The 24879-nt window shown below is 67.9% G+C and overlaps 1 protein-coding gene across 1 annotated transcript in view; it reads left to right on the forward strand.

The window, feature by feature from the left end:
* Positions 1 to 7622: 7622 nt before the first annotated feature.
* Positions 7623 to 24879, forward strand: part of LOC140407019 (protein FAM50A-like) — a gene marked incomplete at both ends in the record, with an annotated part of 45763 nt that continues 28506 nt past the window's right edge. Inside the window, 2 exons of the mRNA XM_072494805.1 lie at positions 7623 to 7779; positions 19140 to 19216. Of these exons, the coding sequence (XP_072350906.1) occupies positions 7623 to 7779; positions 19140 to 19216 (234 nt within the window). The remainder of the gene's footprint in view (positions 7780 to 19139; positions 19217 to 24879) is intronic.

Raw genomic sequence — 24879 nt, forward strand, 5'->3', positions numbered from 1 at the left:
CTCTTTCCCCCGCCCACTCTCTTTCCCCCGCCCCACTCTCTTTCCCCCCGCCCCACTCTCTTTCCCCCGCCCCCACTCTCTTTCCCCCGCCCCACTCTCTTTCCCCCGCCCCACTCTCTTTCCCCCGCCCCACCTCTCTTTCCCCCGCCCCACTCTCTTTCCCCGCCCCACTCTCTTTCCCCCGCCCCACTCTCTTTCCCCCGCCCCACTCTCTTTCCCCCGCCCCACTCTCTTTCCTCCGCCCCACTCTCTGTCCCCCGCCCCACTCTCTCTCCCCCGCCCTACTCTCTCTCCCCGCCCCACTCTCTCTCCCCCGCCCCACTCTCTTTCCCCCGCCCCACTCTCTTTCCCCCGCCCCACTCTCTGTCCCCCGCCCCACTCTCTCTCCCCCGCCCCACTCTCTCTCCCCCCTCCCCCGCCCCACTCTCTCTCCCCCGCCCCACTTCTCTCTCCCACGCCCCCGCTCTTCACCCGCACCGCACTCTGTTCCCCGCCCCACTCTCTCTCCCCCGCCCCCGCTCTTCCCCCGCCCCCGCACTCTCCCCCGTCCACGCACTCTCTCCCCCGCCCCGCACTCTCTCCCCGCCCCGCACTCTCTCCCCCGCCCCGCACTCTCTCCCCCGCCCCGCACTCTCTCCCCCGCCCCGCACTCTCTCCCCCGCCCCGCACTCTCTCCCCCGCCCCGCACTCTCTCCCCCCCCCGCCCCGCACTCTCTCCCCCGCCCCGCACTCTCTCCCCCGCCCCGCACTCTCTCCCCGCCCCGCACTCTCTCCCCCGCCCGCACTCTCTCCCCCGCCCCGCACTCTCTCCCCCGCCCCGCACTCTCTCCCCCGCCCCGCACTCTCTCCACCCGCCCCGCACTCTCTCCCCCGCCCCGCACTCTCTCCCCGCGGCCCCGCACTCTCTCCCCCGCCCCGCACTCTCTCTCCCGCCCCGCACTCTCTTCCCCCGCCCGCACTCTCTCCCCCGCCCCGCACTCTCTCCCCCGCCCCGCACTCTCTCCCCCGCCCGCACTCTCTCCCCCGCCCCGCACTCTCTCCCCCGCCCCGCACTCTCTCCCCCGCCCCGCACTCTCTCCCCCGCCCCGCACTCTCTCCCCCGCCCCGCACTCTCTCCCCCCGCCCCGCACTCTCTCCCCCGCCCCGCACTCTCTCCCCCGGCCCCGCACTCTCTCTCCCCCGCCCCGCACTCTCTCCCCCGCCCCGCACTCTCTCCCCCGCCCCGCACTCTCTCCCCCCGCCCCGCACTCTCTCCCCCGCCCCGCACTCTCTCCCCCGCCCCGCACTCTCTCCCCCGCCCCGCACTCTCTCCCCCGCCCCGCACTCTCTCCCCCGCCCGCACTCTCTCCCCCCGCCCCGCACTCTCTCCCCCGCCCCGCACTCTCTCCCCCGCCCCGCACTCTCACCCCCGCCCCGCACTCTCACCCCCGCCCCGCACTCTCACCCCCGCCCCGCACTCTCTCCCCCGCCCCGCACTCTCTCCCCCGCCCCGCACTCTCTCCCCCGCCCCGCACTCTCTCCCCCGCCCGCACTCTCTCCCCCGCCCCGCACTCTCTCCCCGCCCCGCACTCTCTCCCCGCCCCGCACTCTCTCCCCCGCCCCGCACTCTCTCCCCCGCCCCGCACTCTCTCCCGCCCGCTCCTCTCTCCCCGCCCACGCTCTCTCTCCCCGCCCCGCTCTCCTCTCCCCGCCCCGCTCTCTCTCCCCGCCCCGCTCTCTCTCCCCGCCCCGTTCTCTCTCCCCGCCCCGTTCTCTCTCCCCGCCCCGCTTTCTCTCCCCGCCCCGCTTTCTCCTCCCCGCCCCGCTTTCTCTCTCCCGCCCCGTCTCTCTCTCCCCGCCCCGCTCTCTCTCCCCGCCCCGCTCTCTCTCCCCGCCCCGCTCTCTCTCCCCGCCCCGCTCTCTCTCCCCGCCCCCGCTCTCTCTCCTCTCCTCGCTCCCGCTCCTCCCCCGCCCCCGCTCTCGCTCCCCCCGCCCCGCTCTCTCTCCCCGCCCCGCTCTCTCTCCCCGCCCCGCTCTCTCTCCCCGCCCCGCTCTCTCTCCCCGCCCCGCTCTCTCTCCCCGCCCCGCTCTCTCTCCCCGCCCCGCTCTCTCTCCCCGCCCCGCTCTCTCTCCCCGCCCCGCTCTCTCTCCCCGCCCCGCTCTCTCTCCCCGCCCCGCTCTCTCTCCCCGCCCCGCTCTCTCTCCCCGCCCCGCTCTCTCTCCCCGCCCCGCTCTCTCTCCCCGCCCCGCTCTCTCTCCCCGCCCCGCTCTCTCTCCCCGCCCGCTCTCTCTCCCGCCCCGCTCTCTCTCCCCGCCCCCGCTCTCTCTCCCCCGCATCGCTCTCTCTCCCCCGACCCGCCTCTCTCCCCCGACCCGCTCTCTCCCCCGACCTGCTCTCTCCCCCGACCCGCTCTCCCCCCCGCCCCGCTCCCTCACACCCGCCGCTCTCTCTCCCCCCGCCCCGCTCTCTCTCCCCCGCCCCGCTCTCTCTCCCCCGCCCCGCTCTCTCTCCCCCGCCCCGCTCTCTCTCCCCCGCCCCGCTCTCTCTCCCCCCGCCCCGCTCTCTCTCCCCCGCCCCGCTCTCTCTCCCCATCCCCCCTCTCTCTCCCATCCCCCTCTCTCCCCCCATCGTTCTCTCTCTCTCCCTCCCCCGTCCCCCCCTCTTCCCCCCTTCCCCCTCTCTCTCCCCCGCCCCGCTCTCTCTTCCCCGCACGGCTCTCTCTCCCCGCCCCGCTCTCTCTCCCCCGTCCCGCTCTCTCTCCCCCGCATCGCTCTCTCCCCCGCCCCGTTCTCTCACCCCCGCCCCGCTCTCTCTCCCCCGCCCTGCTCTCTCTTCCCGCCCTGCTCTCTCTCCCCCGCCCTGCTCTCTCTCCCCCGCCCTGCTCTCTCTCCCCCGCCCCAGTCCATCCCACGAACCTGCCTCCCATCCATTGACTCCATCTACACCTCCCGCTGCCTGGGGGAAACGGGCAGCATCATCAAAGACCCCTCCCACCCGGCTTACTCATTCTTCCAACTTCTTCCATCGGGCAGGAGATACAGAAGTCTGAGAACACGCACGAACAGACTCAAAAACAGCTTCTTCCCCACTGTCACCAGACTCCTAAATGACCCTCTTATGGACTGACCTCATTAACACTACACCCTGTATGCTGCATCCGATGCCAGTGCTTATGTAGTTACATTGTATATGTTGTGTTGCCCTATTATGTATTTTCTTTTATTCCCTTTTCTTCCCATGTACTTAATGATCTGTTGAGCTGCTCGCAGAAAAATACTTTTCACTGTACCTCGGTACACGTGACAATAAACAAATCCAATCCAACCCCAGCTCCAGCAGCACCTTCTTCACCCACGGGACATTACCTGCCCAAACAAACCCTGGTATCAGTGCATTCACCCTCCTAAAAACGCCTTTTGCAATGAAGATCGGGAGATTCTGGAACACAAATAAAAACCTCGGGAGAATCGTCATCTTCACCGATTGCACTCGTCCCGCCAACGAGAGCGGGAGCACATCCCACCTCCTAAAAACCCGCCTTCACCTGTTCCCACCAGCCTAATTCAGCTTGTGCAGCTGCGCCCACCCCCGCGCCACCTGAATGCCCACGTGCTGATGTTCCCTCCCCCCCCCCCCCCCACCACCTAGCCTCTTCTCCAGCCCCCTCGCTCTTCCCCATATTCAACTTGTACCCCGAGAATCGATCAGATTCCTCCAATATGCTCATAATGCCCTCAATAACTTCCAAAGGATGTGATATGTACAACAGCAGATTGTCCACGAACAGCGAGACCCTATGCTCCACACCCCACGTACTATCCCTGCCAGTCCCTTGATGCTCTCAGTGCCATTGCCAGTGGCTCTGTGCCAAGGCAAAGAGCAATGGAGAGAGTGGACTTCCCTGCCTCGTCCCCTGTGCAGCCGGAAATATTCCAAACTCACCCAGTTTGTCCGCACTCTCGCCACCGGTGCCTGGTACAATAACCGGTCCCAGTCCACAAACCCCTGTCCAAACCCAAACCGCCCCAGCACCCCCCCACAAATAATCCCACTCCAGCCAGTCGAAGGCCTTCTCCAGATCCATGGCGACCACCACCTCCAGACTTCGTCCCTCGCGGGGCATCATTCTAACATTTAACAACCGCCTGATGTTGGCCAACAGATGCCTCCCCTTTACAAACCTCGTCTGGTCCTCCCCTATCACCCCCGGCACACAGCCCTCAATCCAAGATCTTGGCCAGCAACTTAGCGTCCACATTTAAAAATGAAATTGGCCGAGAAGATCCACACTGTTCCGAATCCTTATCCCGATTTGAAATTAAGGAGCCTGAGGCCTGCGATCACTCCCTGCTCCTTCGCCTCATTGCACCGCCCTCACCAGCAGGAGGCGCCAAGTCCCTCAAAAACGTTTTTATAGAATTCCACCGGGCTCCCGTCCCGTCCCTAAACCCTCCAACACCTCCACCAGTCCAATATGGGCTCCCAATCCCTCCACGAGGTCCTCCTGCTTACCACCCCCCCACAGCTACTAAACTCCTCAACGACCCCCCCCTCAAACTGATCTGTTCCCTGTGAGAACACTATTACACGACGCCCTATGCTGCTCTTGCTCATGTATTTGATTTGTTTTGGCCCCTTGCTCCGCACTGTAACCAATCACTGTCGATGTCCCATTTGTCAATGTTCTCTGTCGATTATTCTTTTGTCTGCTGTGTACGTTCCCTTGGCCGCAGAAAATTACTTTTCACTGCACTTCGGTACGTGTGACAATAAATCAAATCAAATCATATCCTCCACCCTTGGGAACTTCAACACGCCCAAAAAATGCTTCATTCCCTCCACCCGGGCCAGGGGGTTCCGACTCCTACAACCTTCTGTAACCTCATACCACAAAGGAGGGGGCGTTTCACCCCCACCGCCCCATTCACCCCCGCTGCCCCCAAGTCACCCCCACCGGGTCCATGACCGCGTTCCCCGTCCTATCCTTCACCTTTCCGATCTCCCTTCCACAGTTGATGTGCCATCATCCTACTCGCCTTTTCCCCGTATTTATAACCCGCCCCCTTCACCCGACTCAACTGCCCTGCCCGCCTTACCCGTGGATATCACTCCATCTGAAGTTTCTGTCGCTCCCTCAACAACCCCACCCCCGGGGCCCTCCGAATCCCTTCTATCTACCTGCAGGATCTCCTCCACCAACTTCGCCATCTCCGCCCGCTCCCTCTTGTCCCTATGCGCCCCCATATTGAAATAAACTCCCCCCCTCACCCACTACGTTCAGTGCCTCCCACAACGTGGCGGGCAAAATCTCACCCGTGTCGTTGAACCGGTGCGGGTCCAGGTCCCGGGATTGTCCCAGCACGCTCCCGACTCTACATTGTTGCAGATCATAGAACATAGAACATTACAGCGCAGTACAGGCCCTTCGGGGCTTAAACATTCACCAACACCACGGGCATTCCCCCTCCTCTATCCCACTCACCATAATGAACCTCCTCCCGGAGACTGCCACTGTGTTCTCCGCTTCCAACCCTGCCCGCTTATTTATCGAGACAGCCACTCCCCCACCCCCCGTCTTCAAATCCAATGCCCCCCCCATCCCCGGCTTAAACATTATCTTGGTGCAAACAACAATATCAGAACAAAAAAAAACCCGGCCCCACAGAACAAAGAACAATGACCCCCCAGAGCCCAATGCACTCACCCACGACCCTCCCCCATCCCCCACAAAACCCCCCAACAACCCCCCCAGAGGATAAAAAACAAGAAGACAGAAAAGAGGGGGGAACACCGCCGTCTCTCCACCCCCGTCCTCCTCTCTATCCCCCGGTCCTCCTCTCTGTTCCCCCGTCCTCCTCTCTCTCTCTGTCCCCCCTTTCTCTCCATCCCCCTCTCTACCCCCCGTCCCCCTCTCTACCCGCTGTCCCCCTCTCTCTCCCCCCTCTCTACCCGCTGTCCCCCCTCTCTCTCTCCCCCCCCCCTCTCTACCCCCTGTCCCCCTCTCTCGTCTCCCCTCCTGTCCCCCTCTCGCTGTCCCCCTTCCCCCTCTCTCAACCCCCCCCTCTCCCCGTCCCACTCTCTCCCATCCCCTATCTCTCCCTCGTCCCCTCTCTCACCCCATCCCCCCTCTCTCTCTCTCTCACCGTCTCCCTCTCTCCCCCCATCCCTCTATCTCTCCCCCTATCTCTCCCCCGTCCCCCGATCTCTCCCCCGTCCCCCGATCTCTCCCCCGTCCCCGATCTCTTCCCCGTCCCCCGATCTCTTCCCCGTCCCCCGATCTCTTCCCCGTCCCCCGATCTCTTCCCCGTCCCCCGATCTCTTCCCCGTCCCCCGATCTCTCCCCCGTCCCCCGATCTCCTCCCCCTGTCCCCCGATCTCTCCCCTGTCCCCGATCTCTCCCCCGTCCCCCGATCTCTCCCCCGTCCCCCGATCTCTCCCCCGTCCCCCGATCTCTCCCCGTCCCCCGATCTCTCCCCGTCCCCCGATCTCTCCCCCGTCCCCCTCTCTCTCCCCCGTCCCCCTCTCTCTCCCCCGTCCCCTCTCTCTCCCCCGTCCCCCTCTCTCTCCCCCGTCCCCCTCTCTCTCCCCCGTCCCCCTCTCTCTCCCCGTCCCCCTCTCTCTCCCCCGTCCCCTCTCTCTCCCCCCGTCCCCCTCTCTCTCCCCCGTCCCCCTCTCTCTCCCCCGTCCCCCTCTCTCTCCCCCGTCCCCCTCTCTCTCCCCGTCCCCCTCTCTCTCCCCCGTCCCCCTCTCTCTCCCCCCCGTCCCCTCTCTCTCCCCCGTCCCCTCTCTCTCCCCCGTCCCCCTCTCTCTCCCCCGTCCCCCTCTCTCTCCCCCGTCCCCTCTCTCTCACCCATCCCCTCTCTCTCCCCCGTCCCCCTCTCTCTCACCCCATCCCCCTATCTCTCCCCGTCCCACTATCTCTCCCCCGTCCCCCCTCTCTCATCCCATCCCCTTCTCTCTCTTCCCATCCCCCTCTCTCTCCCCCCTCTTTCACCCCATCACCACCTCTCTCCCCTCTTTCACCCCCATTACCACCTCTCTCTCTCCCCTCGTCCCTCTCTCTCCCCTGTCCCTCTCTCTCTTTTTGCATCCCCCCTCTCTCTCTCCCCTGTCCCCTTCTCTCTCTCCCCTGTCCCCTTCTCTCTCTCCCGTCCCCCTCTCTCTCTTCCCGTCCCCCTCTCTTACCTGTCCTCCCTCTCTCTCTCCCCTGTCCCCCTCTCTCTCTCCCCTGTCCCCCTCTCTCTCTTCCCGTCTCCCTCTCTCCTTCCGTACCTCTCTCTCGCCCTCCCTAATTCCCCCCCTCTCTTTCCCCGTTCCTCTGTATCTTCCGTTCCCCCTCTCTCTCTCCCCCCCCGACACCCCCTGTCTCTCCCCATACCCACCTCCCGCCGTTTCCCCCTCTCTCCCCCCCCCCGTTTCCCCCCTCGCCCTGTCCCTCTCTCTTTCTCCCCATCCCCCTCTCTCTCCCCCTGTTCCCCCCTCTCTCCCCATCCCTCTCTCTCTTTCTCCCCATCCCCCTCTCTCCCCCCTCGTTCCCCCCCCCTTCTCTCCCTGTCCCCCTCGCTCACATCTCCGTCTCGACTCCATCCTCACACTACAAAGGAGGGAGCGTTTCACATTGTCCTCCCCTCTTGCCCTCCAGAAAGCTCGAGAAACAGAAAGAGAGAGAGCGGAAGAAGGAGGAGAGAGGAAGATTGCCAGTTTATCCTTCACCCTGGATGACGAGGAGGAGGACGAAGAGGAGGAAGAGGAGGACCCAGGAGAGGAATTTAAAAGTGATGACGAAGAGCTGGCATTGGGTACGAAAGACGGTGAAATATCTTGTCCCTATCTGCTCCCCTGTGTCCCTTATCCGGATCCTTCTGTCAGTGCAACATGGCCGCCCCCGGCACAGTGGTCTGCCTCACAGCGCCAGGATACGGGTTCGATTCCGGCCTTGGGTGACTGTGTGGAGGTTGCACGTTCTCCCCGTGTCTGCGTGGGTTTCCCCCCCGAGCGCTCCACGGGGAATTGAACCCGGGTCCCTGGCACTGCGAGGGGCAGTGGTGCTAACCACTGTGCTGCCTATCTCTGGAGTGGTTTGATTTTTGCAAGGTATAGGAGCTGGTTTAGCTCAGTCGGCTAGACAGCTGGTTCGTGATGCGGAGACTTCCAGACATCCCTTGTACATCTTTCACCTCAGTAACACACCTGTGGATTCTCAAACGAGGGGCGCGATCCTCCCAGCCCTGCGCCGGGCCGGGGAACCGCCGCAACCGCGCCCCGTGGGTGCGGAGAATCGGCGGCGGTAAGCGCCGGCACGTTTGGCGCGGCGCCGGTCGCGGGCCGCTGCACACGGACGGGGGGCCGCCGCTTCTCCGGCCCGGAGGGGCCGAGCGGCCGCGTGGCAAAGGCAGAGTGCCGCCGGTCGCTGCCGGCGGGAAATCTGAGCGAAGGGTCGGAGGGGGCGGCCTGTGGGGGAGGGAGGGGCGGGCTCCATCCCCGGGGGGGGGGGAGGCCTCCGATGGGGACTGGCCCGCGATCGGGGCGAGAACCCCGGCGCCATGTCGGGGCCGTAGCGTTCAGTAAGGCCACAGCACACGCGCGGGTTGGCGCCGCCCCCCCAGTGCGCGCCAGGAAGTCAGGCTGGAGCGGCGTGGAAACCGACGGCGCAGACTCTCTGTTCCTCAATCTCCTCCTCCCTTCCAACCGCACATTTCAAACCACTTCTACCTTCGATTTCAGTCCCCCCCGAACCACGCCATTCGGCCCCTCTGCTCGTGTGTTTATACAGCTTCACCCCCCGCTCCTTCAGCATGATCCACCTCAACCACTCCCCGTGGGAGCGAGTCCCACAGTCTCTCCACTCCCCGTGGGAGCGAGTCCCACATTCTCCCCACTCCCCCGAGGGAGCGAGTTCCACACTCTCCCCACTCCCCGTGGGAGCGAGTCCCACACTCTCCCCACTCCCCGTGGGAGCGAGTCCCGCAGTCTCTCCACTCCCCGTGGGAGCGAGTCCCACATTCTCCCCACTCCCCGAGGGAGCGAGTTCCACACTCTCCCCACTCCCCGTGGGAGCGAGTCCCACACTCTCCCCACTCCCCGTGGGAGCGAGTCCCACACTCTCCCCACTCCCCGTGGGAGCAAGTTCCACATTCTCCCACTCCCCGTGGGAGCGAGTCCCACATTCTCCCCACTCCCCGTGGGAGCGAGTCCCACATTCTCCCCACTCCCCGTGGGAGCAAGTTCCACACTCTCCCCACTCCCCGTGGGAGCAAGTTCCACATTCTCCCCACTCCCCGTGGGAGCGAGTCCCACATTCTCCCCACTCCCCGTGGGAGCGAGTCCCACAGTCTCTCCACTCCCCGTGGGAGCGAGTCCCACATTCTCCCCACTCCCCGAGGGAGCGAGTTCCACACTCTCCCCACTCCCCGTGGGAGCGAGTTCCCACACTCTCCCCACTCCCCGTGGGAGCGAGTCCCGCAGTCTCTCCACTCCCCGTGGGAGCGAGTCCCACATTCTCCCCACTCCCCGAGGGAGCGAGTTCCACACTCTCACCCCACTCCCCGTGGGAGCGAGTCCCACACTCTCCCCACTCCCCGTGGGAGCGAGTCCCACACTCTCCCCACTCCCCGTGGGAGCAAGTCCCACATTCTCCCCACTCCCCGTGGGAGCGAGTTCCACACGCCCCCCACTCCCCGTGGGAACGAGTCCCACATTATCCCCACTCCCCGTGGGAGCGAGTCCCACATTCTCCCCACTCCCCGTGGGAGCGAGTTCCACATTCTCCCCACTCCCCGTGGGAGCGAGTCCCACATTCTCCCCACTCCCCGTGGGAGCGAGTCCCACATTCGCCCCACTACCCGCGGGAGCGAGTCCCACATTCTCCCCACGCCCCGTGGGAGCGAGTTCCACATTCTCCCCACTCCCCGTGGGAGCGTGTCCCACATTCTCCCCACGCCCCGTGGGAGCGAGTTCCACATTCTCCCCACTCCCCGTGGGAGCGAGTTCCACACTCCCCCATTCCCCCGTGGGAGCGAGTTCCACACTCCCCCCCCCCCACTCCCCAAGGGAGCGAGTCCCACACTCTCCCCACTCCCCGAGGGAGCGAGTCCCACATTCTCCACACTACCGAGGGAGCGAGTCCCACATTCTCCCCACTCCCCGTGGGAGCGAGTCCCACATTCTCCCCACTCCCCGTTGGAGCGAGTCCCACATTCTCCCCACTCCCCGTGGGAGCGAGTCCCACATTCTCCCCACTCCCCGTGGGAGCGAGTCCCACATTCTCCCCACTCCCCGTGGGAGCGAGTTCCACATTCTCCCCACTCCCCGTGGGAGCGAGTCCCGCAGTCTCTCCACTCCCCGTGGGAGCGAGTCCCACATTCTCCCCACTCCCCGAGGGAGCGAGTTCCACACTCTCCCCACTCCCCGTGGGAGCGAGTCCCACACTCTCCCCACTCCCCGTGGGAGCGAGTCCCACACTCTCCCCACTCCCCGTGGGAGCAAGTCCCACATTCTCCCCACTCCCCGTGGGAGCGAGTTCCACACGCCCCCCACTCCCCGTGGGAACGAGTCCCACATTATCCCCACTCCCCGTGGAGCGAGTCCCACATTCTCCCCACTCCCCGTGGGAGCGAGTTCCACATTCTCCCCACTCCCCGTGGGAGCGAGTCCCACATTCTCCCCACTCCCCGTGGGAGCGAGTCCCACATTCGCCCCACTACCCGCGGGAGCGAGTCCCACATTCTCCCCACGCCCCGTGGGAGCGAGTTCCACATTCTCCCCACTCCCCGTGGGAGCGTGTCCCACATTCTCCCCACGCCCCGTGGGAGCGAGTTCCACATTCTCCCCACTCCCCGTGGGAGCGAGTTCCACACTCCCCCATTCCCCGTGGGAGCGAGTTCCACACTCCCCCCCCCCACTCCCCAAGGGAGCGAGTCCCACACTCTCCCCACTCCCCGAGGGAGCGAGTCCCACATTCTCCACACTACCGAGGGAGCGAGTCCCACATTCTCCCCACTCCCCGTGGGAGCGAGTCCCACATTCTCCCCACTCCCCGTTGGAGCGAGTCCCACATTCTCCCCACTCCCCGTGGGAGCGAGTCCCACATTCTCCCCACTCCCCGTGGAGCGAGTCCCACATTCTCCCCACTCCCCGTGGGAGCGAGTCCCACATTCTCCCCACTCCCCGTGGGAGCGAATCCCACATCCTCCCCACTCCCCGTGGGAGCGAGTCCCACACTCTCCCCACTCCCCGTGGGAGCGAGTCCCACACTCTCCCCACTCCCCGTGGGAGCGAGTCCCACATTCTCCCCACTCCCCGTGGGAGCGAGTCCCACACTCTCCCCACCTCCCCGTGGGAGCGAGTCCCACATTTTCCCCCACACTCCGTGGGAGCGAGTCCCACACTCTCCCCACTCCCCGTGGGAGCGAGTCCCACATTCTCCCCTCTCCCCGTGGGAGCGAGTCCCACATTCTCCCCACTCCCCGAGGGAGCGAGTCCCACATTCTCCCAACTCCCCGTGGGAGCGAGTCCCACATTCTCCCCACTCCCCGTGGGAGTGAGTCCCACATTCCCCCACTCCCCGTGGGAGCGAGTCCCACATTCTCCCCACTCCCCGTGGGAGCGAGTTCCACATTCTCCCCACTCCCCGTGGGAGCGAGTTCCACACTCCCCCCCACTCCCCATGGGAGCGAGTCCCACACTCTCCCCACTCCCCGTGGAGCGAGTCCCACACTCTCCCCACTCCCCGTGGGAGCGAGTCCCACATTCTCCCCCACTCCCCGTGGGAGCGAGTCCCACATTCTCCCCACTCCCCGTGGGAGCGAATCCCACATTCTCCCCACTCCCCGTGGGAGCGAGTCCCACATTCTCCCCACTCCCCGTGGGAGCGATTCCCACATTTTCCCCACTCCCCGTGGGAGCGAGTCCCACATTCTCCCACTCCCCGAGGGAGCGAGTCCCACATTCTCCCCGCTCCCCGTGGGAGCGAGTCCCACATTCTCCCCCGCTCCCCGTGGGAGCGAGTCCCACATTCTCCCCGCTCCCCCGTGGAGCGAGTCCCACATTCTCCCCAATCTCCGTGGGAGCGAGTACCACATTCTCCCCACTCCCCGTGGGATCGAGTCCCACATTCTCCCCACTCCCCGTGGGAGCGAGTCCCACATTCTCCCCACTCCCCGTGGGAGCGAGTTCCACATTCCCCCCACTCCCCGTGGGAGCGAGTCCCACATTCCCCCCACTCCCCGTGGGAGCGAGTTCCACATTCTCCCCACTCCCTTGAGGGAGCGAGTCCCACATTCCCCCACTCCCCGTGGGAGCGAGTTCCACATTCTCCCCACTCCCCGTGGGAGCGAGTCCCACATTCTCCCCAATCTCCGTGAGAGCGAGTTCCACATTCTCCCCACTCCCCGTGAGAGCGAGTTCCACACTCTCCCCACTCCCCGTGGGGAGCGAATCCCACACTCTCCCCACTCCCCGTGGGAGCGAGTTCCACATTCTCCCCACTCCCCGTGGGAGCGAGTCCCACATTCTCCCCACTCCCCGTGGGAGCGAGTCCCACACTCTCCCCACTCCCCGTGAGAGCGAGTTCCACATTCTCCCCACTCCCCGTGAGAGCGAGTTCCACATTCTCCCCACTCCCCGTGAGAGCGAGTTCCACATTCTCCCCACTCCCCGTGAGAGCGAGTTCCACACTCTCCCCACTCCCCGTGGGAGCGAATCCCACATCCTCCCCCACTCCCCGTGGGAGCGAGTCCCACACTCTCCCCACTCCCCGTGGGAGCGAGTTCCACATTCTCCCCACTCCCCGTGGGAGCGAGTCCCACACTCTCCCCACTCCCCGTGAGAGCGAGTTCCACATTCTCCCCACTCCCCGTGGGAGCGAGTTCCGCATTCTCCCCACTCCCCGTGGGAGCGAGTCCCACATTCTCCCCACTCCCCGTGGGAGCGAGTCCCACATTCGCCCTACTCCCCGTGGGAGCGAGCCCCACATTCTCCCCGCTCCCCGTGGGAGCGAGTCCCACATTCTCCACACTACCGAGGGAGCGAGTCCCACATTCCCCCCACTCCCCGTGGGAGCGAGCCCCACACTTCTCCCCACTCCCCAAGGGAGCGAGTCCCACATTCTCCCCACTCCCCGTGGGAGCGAGTCCCACATTCTCCCCACTCCCCGTGGGAGCGAGTCCCACATTCTCCCCACTCCCCCGGGGGAGCGAGTTCCACATTCTCCCCACTCCCCGTGGGGAGCGAGTCCCACATTCTCCCCACTCCCCGGGGGAGCGAGTTCCACATTCTCCCCACTCCCCGTGGGAGCGAGTCCCACATTCTCCCCACTCCCCGTGGGAGCGAGTCCCACATTCTCCCCACTCCCCGGGGAGCGAGTTCCACATTCTCCCCACTCCCCGTGGGAGCGAGTCCCACATTCTCCCCACTCCCCGAGCGAGCGAGTCCCACATTCTCCCCACTCCCCGTGGGAGCGAGTCCCACATTCTCCCCACTCCCCGGGGGAGCGAGTTCCACATTCTCCCCACTCCCCGTGGGAGCGAGTCCCACACTCGCCCCACTCCCCGTGGGAGCGAGTTCCACATTCTCCCCACTCCCTGTGGGAGCGAGCCCCACATTCTCCCCACTCCCCAAGGGAGCGAGTCCCACATTCTCCCCACTCCCCGGGGAGCGAGTCCCACATTCTCCCCACTCCCCGGGGGAGCGAGTTCCACATTCTCCCCACTCCCCGTGGGAGCGAGTCCCACACACTCGGGGGTCTGGGCGGGGTCCGGGGGTCTGGGCGGGCTCCGGGGGTCTGGGCGGGGTCCGGGGGTCTGGGCGGGGTCCGGGGGTCTGGGCGGGCTCCGGGGGTCTGGGCGGGCTCCGGGGGTCTGGGCGGGCTCCGGGGGTCTGGGCGGGGCTCCGGGGGTCTGGGCGGGGTCTGGGCGGACTCCGGGGGTCTGGGCGGGGTCTGGGCGGGGTCCGGGGGTCTGGGCGGGGCTCCAGGGGTCTGGGCGGACTCCGGGGGTCTGGGGCGGGCTCCGGGGGTCTGTGCAGGTTCCGGGGGTCTGGGCGGGCTCCGGGGGTCTGGGCGGGCTCCGGGGGTCTGGCCGGGGTCTGGGGGTCTGAGTGGGCTCCGGGGGTCTGGGCGGGGTCTGGGCGGGCTCCGGGGGTCTGGGCGGGGTCTGGGCGGGCCCCGGGGGTCTGGGCGGGCTCCGGGGGTCTGGGCGGGCTCCGGGGGTCTGGGCGGGTTCCGGGTGTCTGGGCGGGGTCCGGGTGTCTGGGCGGGGTCCGGGGGTCTGGGCGGGCTCCGGGGGTCTGGGCGGGCTCCGGGGGTCTGGGCGGGCTCCGGGGGGTCTGGGCGGGCTCCGGGGGTCTGGGCGGGCTCCGGGGGTCTGGGCGGGCTCCGGGGGTCTGGGCGGGCTCCGGGGGTCTGGTCGGGCTCCGGGGGGTCTGGTCGGGCTCCGGGGGTCTGGTCGGGCTCCGGGGGTCTGGGTGCGCTCCGGGGGTCTGGGCGGGCTCCGGGGGTCTGGTCGGGCTCCGGGGGTCTGGGCGGGCTCCGGGGTTCTGGGCGGGCTCCGGGGGTCTGTGCGGGGGTCTGGGCGGGCTCCAGGGGTCTGGGCGGGGCTCCAGGGGTCTGGGCGGGGTCTGGGCGGGCTCCAGGGGTCTGGGCGGGGTCTGTGCGGGCTCCAGGGGTCTGGGCGGGCTCCGGGGGTCTGGGCGGGGTCTGGGCGGGCTCCAGGGGTCTGGGCGGGCTCCGGGGGTCTGGGCGGGCTCCGGGGGTCTGGGCGGCGTCTGGGCGGGCTCCGGGGTCTGGGCTTCGTCTGGCGGGCTCCGGGGGTCTGGGCGGGCTCCGGGGGTCTGGGCGGGCTCCGGGGGTCTGGGCGGGCTCCGGGGGTCTGGGCTTCGTCTGGGCGGGCTCCGGGGGTCTGGGCGGGCTCCGGGGGTCTGGGCAGGCTCCGGGGGTCTGGGCGGGCTCCGGGGGTCTGGGCGGGCTCCGGGGGTCTGGGCGGGCTCCGGGGGTCTGGGCGGGCTCCGGGGGTCTGGGCGGGCTCCGGGGGTCTGGGCGGGGTCTGGGCGGGTTCCGGGTGTCCTGGGCGGGCTCCAGGGGTCTGGGCGGGGTCCGGGGGTCTGGGCGGGCTCCGGGGGTCTGGGCGGGGTCTGGGCGGGCTCCGGGGGTCTGGGTGGGCTCCGGGGGTCTGGGCGGGCTCCAGGGGTCTGGGCGGGGTCCGGGGGTCTGGGCGGGCTCTGGGGGTCTCGGCGGGCTCCGGGGGTCTGGGCGGGGTCCGGGGGGTCTGGGCGGGCTCTGGGGGTCTGGGCGGGCTCCGGGGGTCTGGGCGGGCTCCGGGGGTCTGGGCGGGGTCTGGGCGGGCTCCGGGGGTCTGGGCAGGCTCCGGGGTCTGGGCGGGGGTCTGGGCGGGCTCCGGCGGTCTGTGCGGGCTCCGGGGGTCTGGCGGGGTCTGGGGGTCTGGGCGGGCTCCGGGAGTCTGGGCGGGTTCTGGGGGTCTGGGCGGGCTCCGGGGGTCTGGGCTGGCTCCGGGGGTCTGGGCGGGGTCTGGGCGGGCTCCGGGGGTCTGGGCGGGCTCCGGGTGCCCTGGGCGGGCTCCGGGGGTCTGGGCGGGCTCCGGGTGCCTGGGCGGGCTCCGGGGGTCTGGGCGGGCTCCGGGGGTCTGGGCGGGCTCCGGGTGTCTGGGCGGTCTCCGGGGGTCTGGGCGGTCTCCGGGGGTCTGGGCGGTCTCCGGGGGTCTGGGCGGTCTCCGGGGGTCTGGGCGGGCTCCGGGGGTCTGGGCGGGCTCCGGGGGTCTGGGCGGGCTCCGGGGGTCTGGGCGGGCTCTGGGGTTCTGGGCGGGCTCCGGGGGGTCTGGGCGGGCTCCGGGGGGTCTGGGCGGGCTCCGGGGGTCTGGGCGGGCTCCGGGGGTCTGGGCGGGCTCCGGGGGTCTGGGCGGGCTCCGGGGGTCTGGGCGGGGGTCCGGGGGTCTGGGCGGGTCCGGGGGTCTGGGCGGGGTCCGGGGGTCTGGGCGGGCTCCGGGGGTCTGGGCGGGCTCTGGGGGTCTGGGCGGGCTCCGGTGGTCTGGGCGGGCTCCGGGGGTCTGGGCGGGGTCTGGGCGGGCTCCGGGGGTCTGGGCAGGCTCCGGGGGTCTGGGCGGGGTCTGGGCGGGCTCCGGGGGTCTGGGCAGGCTCCGGGGGTTCTGGGCGGGCTCCGGTGGTCTGGGCGGGCTCCCGGGGGTCTGGGCGGGGTCTGGGCGGGCTCCGGGGGTCTGGGCAGGCTCCGGGGGTCTGGGCGGGCTCCGGCGGTCTGGGCGGGCTCCGGGGGTCTGGGCGGGGTCTGGGAGTCTGGGCGGGCTCCGGGTGTCTGGGCGGTCTCCGGGGGTCTGGGCGGGCTCCGGGGGTCTGGGCGGGCTCCGGGTGTCTGGGCGGGGTCTGGGCGGGCTCCGGGGGTCTGGGCGGGGTCTGGGCAGGCTCCGGGGGTCTAGGCAGGCTCCGGGGGTCTAGGCAGGCTCCGGGGGTCTGGGCGGGGTCTGGGCGGGCTCCGGGGGTCTGGGCGGGCTCCGGGTGTCTGGGCTGGCTCCGGGAGTCTGGGCGGGGTCCGGGTGTCTGGGCGGGCTCCGGGGTGGGCGGGCTCCGGGTGTCTGGACGGGCTCCGGGGGTCTGGGCGGGGTCTGGGGGTCTGGGCGGGCTCCGTGGGTCTGGGCGGGCTCCGGGGGTCTGGGCGGGCTCCGGGGGTCTGGGCGGGCTCCGGGGGTCTGGGCGGGCTCCGGGGGTCTGGGCGGGCTCCGGCGGTCTGGGCGGGCTCCGGGGGTCCGGGCGGGCTCCGGGGGTCTGGGCGGGCTCCGGGGGTCTGGGCGGGCTCCGGGGGTCTGGGCGGGGTCTGGGCGGGCTCCGGGGGTCTGGGCGGGCTCCGGGTGTCTGGGCGGGCTCCGGGGGTCTGGGCGGGCTCCGGGTGTCTGGGCGGGCTCCGGGTGTCTGGGCGGGCTCCGGGGGTCTGGGCGGGCTCCGGCGGTCTGGGCGGGCTCCGGGGGTCCTGGGCGGGCTCCGGGGGTCTGGGCGGGCTCCGGGGGTCTGGGCGGGCTCCGGGGGTCTGGGCGGGCTCCGGGGGTCCGGGCGGGCTCCGGGGGTCTGGGCGGGCTCCGGGGGTCTGGGCGGGCTCCGGGGGTCTGGGCGGGGTCTGGGCGGGCTCCGGGGGTCTGGGCGGGCTCCGGGTGTCTGGGCGGGCTCCGGGGGTCTGGGCGGGCTCCGGGTGTCTGGGCGGGCTCCGGGTGTCTGGGCGGGCTCCGGGGGTCTGGGCGGGCTCCGGCGGTCTGGGCGGGCTCCGGGGGTCTGGGCGGGCTCCGGGGGTCTGGGCGGGCTCCGGGGGTCTGGGCGGGCTCCGGGGGTCTGGGCGGGCTCCGGGGGTCTGGGCGGGCTCCGGGGTCTGGGCGGGCTCCGGGGGTCTGGGCGGGCTCCGGGGGTCTGGGCGGGCTCCGGGGGTCTGGGCGGGCTCCGGGGGTCTGGGCGGGCTCCGGGGGTCTGGGCGGGGTCTGGGCGGGCTCCGGGGGTCTGGGCGGGCTCCGGGGGTCTGGGCGGGCTCCAGGGGTCTGGGCTTGGTCTGGGCGTGCTCCGGGGGTCTGGGAGGGCTCCGGGTGTCTGGGCGGGCTCCGGGGGTCTGGGCGGGCTCTGGGGGTCTGGGCGGGCTCCGGGGGTCTGGGCGGGGTCTGGGCGGGCTCCGGGTGTCTGGGCGGGGTCCGGGGGTCTGGGTGGGCTCCGGGGGTCTGGGCGGGCTCTGGGGGTCTGGGCGGGCTCTGGGGTCTGGGCGGGCTCCGGGGGTCTGGGTGGGCTCCGGGGGTCTGGGCGGGCTCTGGGGGTCTGGGCAGCTCCGGGGGTCTGGGCGGGGTCTGGGCGGGCTCCGGGTGTCTGGGCGGGCTCCGGGTGTCTGGGCGGGGTCCGGGTGTCTGGGCGGGGTCCGGGGGTCTGGGCGGGCTCCGGGGGTCTGGGCGGGCTCCGGGGGTCTGGGCGGGCTCCGGGGGTCTGGGCGGGGTCTGGGGGTCTGGGCGGGCTCCGGGGGTCTGGGCGGGGTCTGGGCGGGCTCCGGGTGTCTGGGCGGGGTCCGGGGGTCTGGCCGGGCTCCGGGGGTCTGGCCGGGCTCCGGGTGTCTGGGCGGGCTCCGGGGGTCTGGGCGGGCTCCGGGGGTCTGGGCGGGCTCCGGGGGTCTGGGCGGGGTCTGGGCGGACTCCGGGGGTCTGGGCGGGCTCCGGGGGTCTGGGCGGGGTCTGGGCGGGCTCCGGGGGTCTGGGCGGGCTCCGGGGGTCTGGGCGGGCTCCGGGGGTCTGGGCGGGCTCCGGGGGTCTGGGCGGGGTCCGGGGGTCTGGGCGGGGTCTGGGCGGGCTCTGGGGGTCTGGGCAGGCTCCGGGGGTCTGGGCGGGCTCCGGGGGTCTGGGCGGGGTCCGGGGGTCTGGGCGGGCTCCGGGTGTCTGGGCGGGCTCCGGGGGTCTGGGCGGGCTCCGGGGGTCTGGGCGGGCTCCGGGTGTCTGGGCGGGCTCCGGGGGTCTGGGCGGGCTCTGGGGGTCTGGGCGGGCTCTGGGGGTCTGGGCGGGCTCTGGGGGTCTGGGCGGGCTCCGGGGGTCTGGGCGGGGTCCGGGGGTCTGGGCGGGGTCCGGGGGTCCGGGCGGGCTCCGGGGGTCTGGGCGGGCTCCGGGGGTCTGGGCGGGCTCCGGGGGTCTGGGCGGGGTCTGGGCAGGCTCCGGGGGTCTGGGCGGGCTCCGGGGGTCTGGGCGGGGTCCTGGGCGGGCTCTGGGGTCTGGGCGGGGTCTGGGCGGGCTCCGGGTGTCTGGGCGGGCTCCGGGGGTCTGGGCGGGCTCTGGGGGTCTGTGCGGGCTCCGGGGGTCTGGGCGGGGTCTGGGCGGGCTCTGGGGGTCTGGGCGGGGTCTGGGCGGGCTCCGGGGGTCTGGGCGGGGTCTGGGCGGGCTCCGGGGGTCTGGGCGGGCTCCGGGGGTCTGGGCGGGGTCTGGGCGGGCTCCGGGGGTCTGGGCGGGCTCCGGGGGTCTGGGCGGGGTCTGGGCGGGCTCCGGGGGTCCGGGCGGGCTCCGGGGGTCTGGGCGGGGTCTGGGCGGGCTCCGGGGGTCTGGGCGGGGTCTGGCGGGCTCCGGGGGTCTGGGCTCCTTCTGTTGTTCCGTAAAATTTTTATTTTGAAAAATTGTTTTCCTCTTTCCGTTTCCAGACATTCCCGCCAAGAAGCGAAAACTGGGTAAAAATCCGGATGTGGACACCAGCTTCCTGCCGGACAGGGAGAGGGAGGTAATCTCGGCCGCCTTCAATCCCGGTCACATCCGATCGAGCAGTGATCGTCGGGTCCTCAGCGCGGGGCGCCCACGGGTCCTCCCGGTCACCCTGAGCGGGGGCCTGGCGGGGGGGAGGTGGCGGGGTGATGGGCAGTCGGATTGGCATAATCCCAGCCTCTGGCCTGGCGTCGGTAGAATGAAGCAGAAGATCCGCCACTTGCCCACTTCCAGACATCCCAAAGTCCTCACACCCGATGACCCGTGGTCATTCTTGCTCAGTGGGAAAGGCCAGTTTGTGCACCGCTACCGCGAACCGGAGTCATCTGTTTATTTTTGACAGTTGAACCGCGCGGAAGAGGCCCTTCGGCTCTTCAGGCCTGTGCTGGCCCATCCAGCACTGATCAATGGAATTCCCATTTTCCAGCGCTTGATCCCGTAAACGTGTGTGCTATATTTCAAATGCTGGGGGAGCGCCGCACTGTCGGAGGGTCAGTTCTGAGGGAACGCCGCACTGTTGGAGGGTCAGTGCTAAGGCAGCGACGCACTGTCAGAGGGTCAGTGCTGAGGGAGCGCCGCACTGTCGGAAGGTCAGTGCTGCGGGAGCGCCGCACTGTCAGAGGGTCAGTGCTGAGGGAGCGCCGCACTGTCGGAGGGTCAGTGCTGAGGGAGCGTCGCACTGTCGGAGGGTCAGTGCTGAGGGAGCGCCGCACTGTCAGAGGGTCAGTTCTGAGGGAACGCCGCACTGTCGGAGGGTCAGTGCTGAGGGAGCGCCGCACTGTCGGAGGGTCAGTGCTGAGGGAGCGCCGCACTGTCGGAGGGTCAGTTCTGAGGGAACGCCGCACTGTCGGAGGGTCAGTGCTGAGGGAGCGCCGCACTGTCGGAGGGTCATTGCTGAGGGAGCGCCGCACTGTCGGAGGGTCAGTACTGAGGGAGCGCCGCACTGTCGGAGGATCAGTGCTGAGGGAGCGCCGCACTGTCGGAGGGTCAGTGCTGAGGGAGCGCCGCACTGTTGGAGGGTCAGTGCTAAGGCAGCGACGCACTGTCGGAGGGTCAGTGCTGAGGGAGCGCCGCACTGTCGGAGGGTCAGTGCTGAGGGAGCGTCGCACTGTCGGAGGGTCAGTGCTGAGGGAGTGCCGCACTGTCGGAGGGTCAGTTCTGAGGGAACGCCGCACTGTCGGAGGGTCAGTGCTAAGGCAGCGACGCACTGTCGGAGGGTCAGTGCTGAGGGAGCGCCGCACTGTCGGAGGGTCATTGCTGAGGGAGCGCCGCACTGTCGGAGGGTCAGTGCTGAGGGAGCGCCGCACTGTCGGAGGATCAGTGCTGAGGGAGCGCCGCACTGTCGGAGGGTCGGTGCAGAGGGATTGCCGCACTGTCGGAGGGTCAGTGCTGAGGGAGCGCCGCACTGTCGGAGGATCAGTACTGAGGGAGTGCCGCACTGTCAGAGGGTCAGTGCTGAGGGAGCGCCGCACTGTCGGAGGATCAGTGCTGAGGGAGCGCCGCACTGTCGGAGGGTCAGTGCTGAGGGAGCGCCGCACTGTCGGAGGATCAGTGCTGAGGGAGCGCCGCACTGTCGGAGGGTCGGTGCAGAGGGAGCGCCGCACTGTCGGAGGATCAGTGCTGAGGGAGCGCCGCACTGTCGGAGGGTCGGTGCAGAGGGATTGCCGCACTGTCGGAGGGTCAGTGCTGAGGGAGCGCCGCACTGTCGGAGGATCAGTACTGAGGGAGTGCCGCACTGTCAGAGGGTCAGTGCTGAGGGAGCGCCGCACTGTCGGAAGGTCAGTGCTGCGGGAGCGCCGCACTGTCAGAGGGTCAGTGCTGAGGGAGCGCCGCACTGTCGGAGGGTCAGTGCTGAGGGAGCGTCGCACTGTCGGAGGGTCAGTGCTGAGGGAGCGCCGCACTGTCAGAGGGTCAGTTCTGAGGGAACGCCGCACTGTCGGAGGGTCAGTGCTGAGGGAGCGTCGCACTGTCGGAGGGTCAGTGCTGAGGGAGCGCCGCACTGTCGGAGGGTCAGTTCTGAGGGAACGCCGCACTGTCGGAGGGTCAGTGCTGAGGGAGCGCCGCACTGTCGGAGGGTCATTGCTGAGGGAGCGCCGCACTGTCGGAGGGTCAGTACTGAGGGAGCGCCGCACTGTCGGAGGATCAGTGCTGAGGGAGCGCCGCACTGTCGGAGGGTCAGTGCTGAGGGAGCGCCGCACTGTTGGAGGGTCAGTGCTAAGGCAGCGACGCACTGTCGGAGGGTCAGTGCTGAGGGAGCGCCGCACTGTCGGAGGGTCAGTGCTGAGGGAGCGTCGCACTGTCGGAGGGTCAGTGCTGAGGGAGCGCCGCACTGTCGGAGGGTCAGTTCTGAGGGAACGCCGCACTGTCGGAGGGTCAGTGCTAAGGCAGCGACGCACTGTCGGAGGGTCAGTGCTGAGGGAGCGCCGCACTGTCGGAGGGTCATTGCTGAGGGAGCGCCGCACTGTCGGAGGGTCAGTGCTGAGGGAGCGCCGCACTGTCGGAGGATCAGTGCTGAGGGAGCGCCGCACTGTCGGAGGGTCGGTGCAGAGGGATTGCCGCACTGTCGGAGGGTCAGTGCTGAGGGAGCGCCGCACTGTCGGAGGATCAGTACTGAGGGAGTGCCGCACTGTCAGAGGGTCAGTGCTGAGGGAGCGCCGCACTGTCGGAGGATCAGTGCTGAGGTAGCGCCGCACTGTCGGAGGGTCGGTGCAGAGGGAGCGCCGCACTGTCGGAGGGTCAGTGCTGAGGGAGCGTTGCACTGTCGGAGGGTCAGTGCTGAGGGAGCGCCGCACTGTCGGAGGGTCAGTGCTGAGGGAGCGCCGCACTGTCGGAGGGTCAGTGCTGAGGGAGCGCCGCACTGTCGGAGGATCAGTGCTGAGGGAGCGCCGCACTGTCGGAGGATCAGTGCTGAGGGAGCGCCGCACTGTCGGAGGGTCAGTGCTGAGCGGGCGCCGCACTGTCGGAGGGTCAGTGCTGAGGGAGCGCCGCACTGTCGGAGGGTCAGTGCTGAGGGAGCGCCGCACTGTCGGAGGGTCAGTGCTGAGGGAGCGCCACACTGTCGGAGGGTCAGTGCTGAGGGAGCGCCGCACTGTCGGAGGGTCAGTGCTGAGGGAGCGCCGCACTGTCGGAGGGTCAGTGCTGAGGGAGCGCCGCACTGTCGGAGGGTCAGTGCCGAGGGGAGCGCCGCACTGTCGCAGGGTCAGTGCTGAGGGAGCGCCACACTGTGGGAGGGTCAGTACTGAGGGAGCGCCTCACTGTCGGACGGTCAGTGCTGAGGGAGCGCCGCACTGTCGGAGGGTCAGTGCTGAGGGAGCGCCGCACTGTCGGAGGGTCAGTGCTGAGGGAGCGCCGCACTGTCGGAGGGTCAGTGCTGAGGGAGCGCCGCACTGTCGGAGGGTCAGTGCCGAGGGAGCGCCGCACTGTCGCAGGGTCAGTGCTGAGGGAGCGCCACACTGTGGGAGGGTCAGTACTGAGGGAGCGCCTCACTGTCGGACGGTCAGTGCTGAGGGAGCGCCGCACTGCTTCAGTGATGGTTGGGTTCTTTTTTTAAAAAATTATTTTTATTAAAGGTTTTCATAAAATATCAATAACAAAATGAAAAAAGAAACCAACAGGGTTAACTCCAAAACACAATCTAGAAAAGCTACCCCCCCCCCCGCCCCTGTACGTAAATAATAAATTAACATTAGCACCCACACAACTGGTATATACACCCCCTCAGACCCTTCCAGTGTAAATAACAAAAACAAAAATAAAGTAAACCCCCCCACCCCCCGAGCTGCTGCTGCCTTTGACCAATGTCTACCATTCTGCCAGGAAATCCAAGAACGGTTGCCACCGCCTAAAGAACCCTTGTACCGACCGTCTCAAATCGAATTTCACCCTCTCCAATTTGATGAACCCCGCCATATCGCTGATCCAGGGTTCCACGCTTGGGGGCCTCGCATCTTTCCACTGAAGGAGAATCCTTCGCCGAGCTATCAGGGACACAAAGGCCAGAATACCGGCCTCTTTCGCCTCCTGCACTCCCGGCTCCTCTGCCACCCCAAATATTGCGAGCCCCCAGCCCGGTTTGACCCTGGATCCTACCACCCTCGACACCGTCCTCGCTACGCCCTTCCAAAATTCCTCCAGCGCTGGGCATCCCCAGAACACATTCGCCGCCCAGTAGTAGTACAACAGGTTCGGGAGACCCAAACCCCCTGCCTGTCTTCCCCTCTGTAGCAGCACCTTTATAACTCTGGCCACCTTCCCTCCCCATATGAATGAGGTAATCCTCCCCTCAATCTCCCTGAAAAAAGACTTCGGCAGGAAAATCGGCAGGCATTGAAAAATAAACCGGAATCGCGGCAACACGTTCATTTTAACCGCCTGTACCCAACCTGCCAGTGACAGAGGGAGACCATCCCACCTTGCCAGATCAGCTTTCACTCTCCCCACCAAACTAGTGATGTTGTACCTGCAAAGCCTCCCCCACACCCGGGCAACCTGCACCCCCAGATACCTAAAGTGAGTCCCTGCCCTTCTGAATGGCAGCCCTCCCACCCCTGCCCCCACCCCCGGCCGAGACACCACAAAGTACTCACTCTTGTCCAGGTTCAGCTTGTACCCCGAGAACGACCCAAATACCCGCAGTAGCTCCAATATTCCTCCTATCGACGCACTCGGCTCCGACACATACAGCAGCAAGTCATCGGCATATAAGGACACCCTATGTTCTATCCCCCCCCCGGACTATTCCTTTCCATGCTCCCGAACTTCTCAATGAGATGGCCAATGGCTCAATCGCAAGTGCAAACAGCAGGGGGGGGGGGGCATAGGACATCCTTGTCTCGTCCCACGGTGGGGAGAAAAGTATCTCAAACTGATATTGTTTGTGCGGACACTCACCTTCAGCTCCTTATATAATAGTTTTACCCAGTTCACAAACCTTGGTCCAATCCCAAACCGCTCCAGCACTGCCATCAGGTCCCCCCATTCTACCCGATCAAACGCCTTCTCAGCGTCCAATGCCACAACTACCTCTGTTTCCTTCCCTTCCGCCGGTGCCATAACAACGTTCAAAACCCTCCTAATGTTCGAAAACAGCTGCCTCCCTTTCATGAACCCCGTCTGATCCTCCCCTATCACCTTCGGGAGGCACTCCTCCAGCCTACCCACCAGTACCTTCGCCAATATTTTTGCGGCCACATTCAGAAGTGATATGGGCCGATACGGCCCACACTCCGTCGGATCCTTATCTTTTTTTAGCAACAGGGAAAACGATGCCTGCCCCAAGGTTTGCGGCAACACCCCCTTCCCTATCGCCTCCTCAGACATCCCCACCATCAGGGGTGCCAACCTATCCTTGAATTTTTTATAATATTCCACCGGAAACCCATCCGGCCTGGCCACCTTCCCCGACTGCATCCTCCCAATCGCATCCTTTATCTCCTGCTCCACTATTGCTCCTTCTTATGTAGCCCTGTCCCCCTCCCCTCGCCTCGGGTACTCCAACCCATCTAGAAATTCCTGCATCTCTCGGTCTCCCCCGGGTGGCTCTGACTTGTACAACCTCTCATAAAACTCCTCAAAAACCTTGTTAATCAGCACTGGAGCCACCACCAATTTCCCTGCCCTATCCCTCACCTGAGGAATTTCCCTTGCCGCTGCCTCCCTCCGGAGCTGACCTGCTAACATACT

This window comes from Scyliorhinus torazame, unplaced genomic scaffold (assembly GCF_047496885.1).
Source record: "Scyliorhinus torazame isolate Kashiwa2021f unplaced genomic scaffold, sScyTor2.1 scaffold_1092, whole genome shotgun sequence".
Taxonomy (NCBI): domain Eukaryota; kingdom Metazoa; phylum Chordata; class Chondrichthyes; order Carcharhiniformes; family Scyliorhinidae; genus Scyliorhinus; species Scyliorhinus torazame.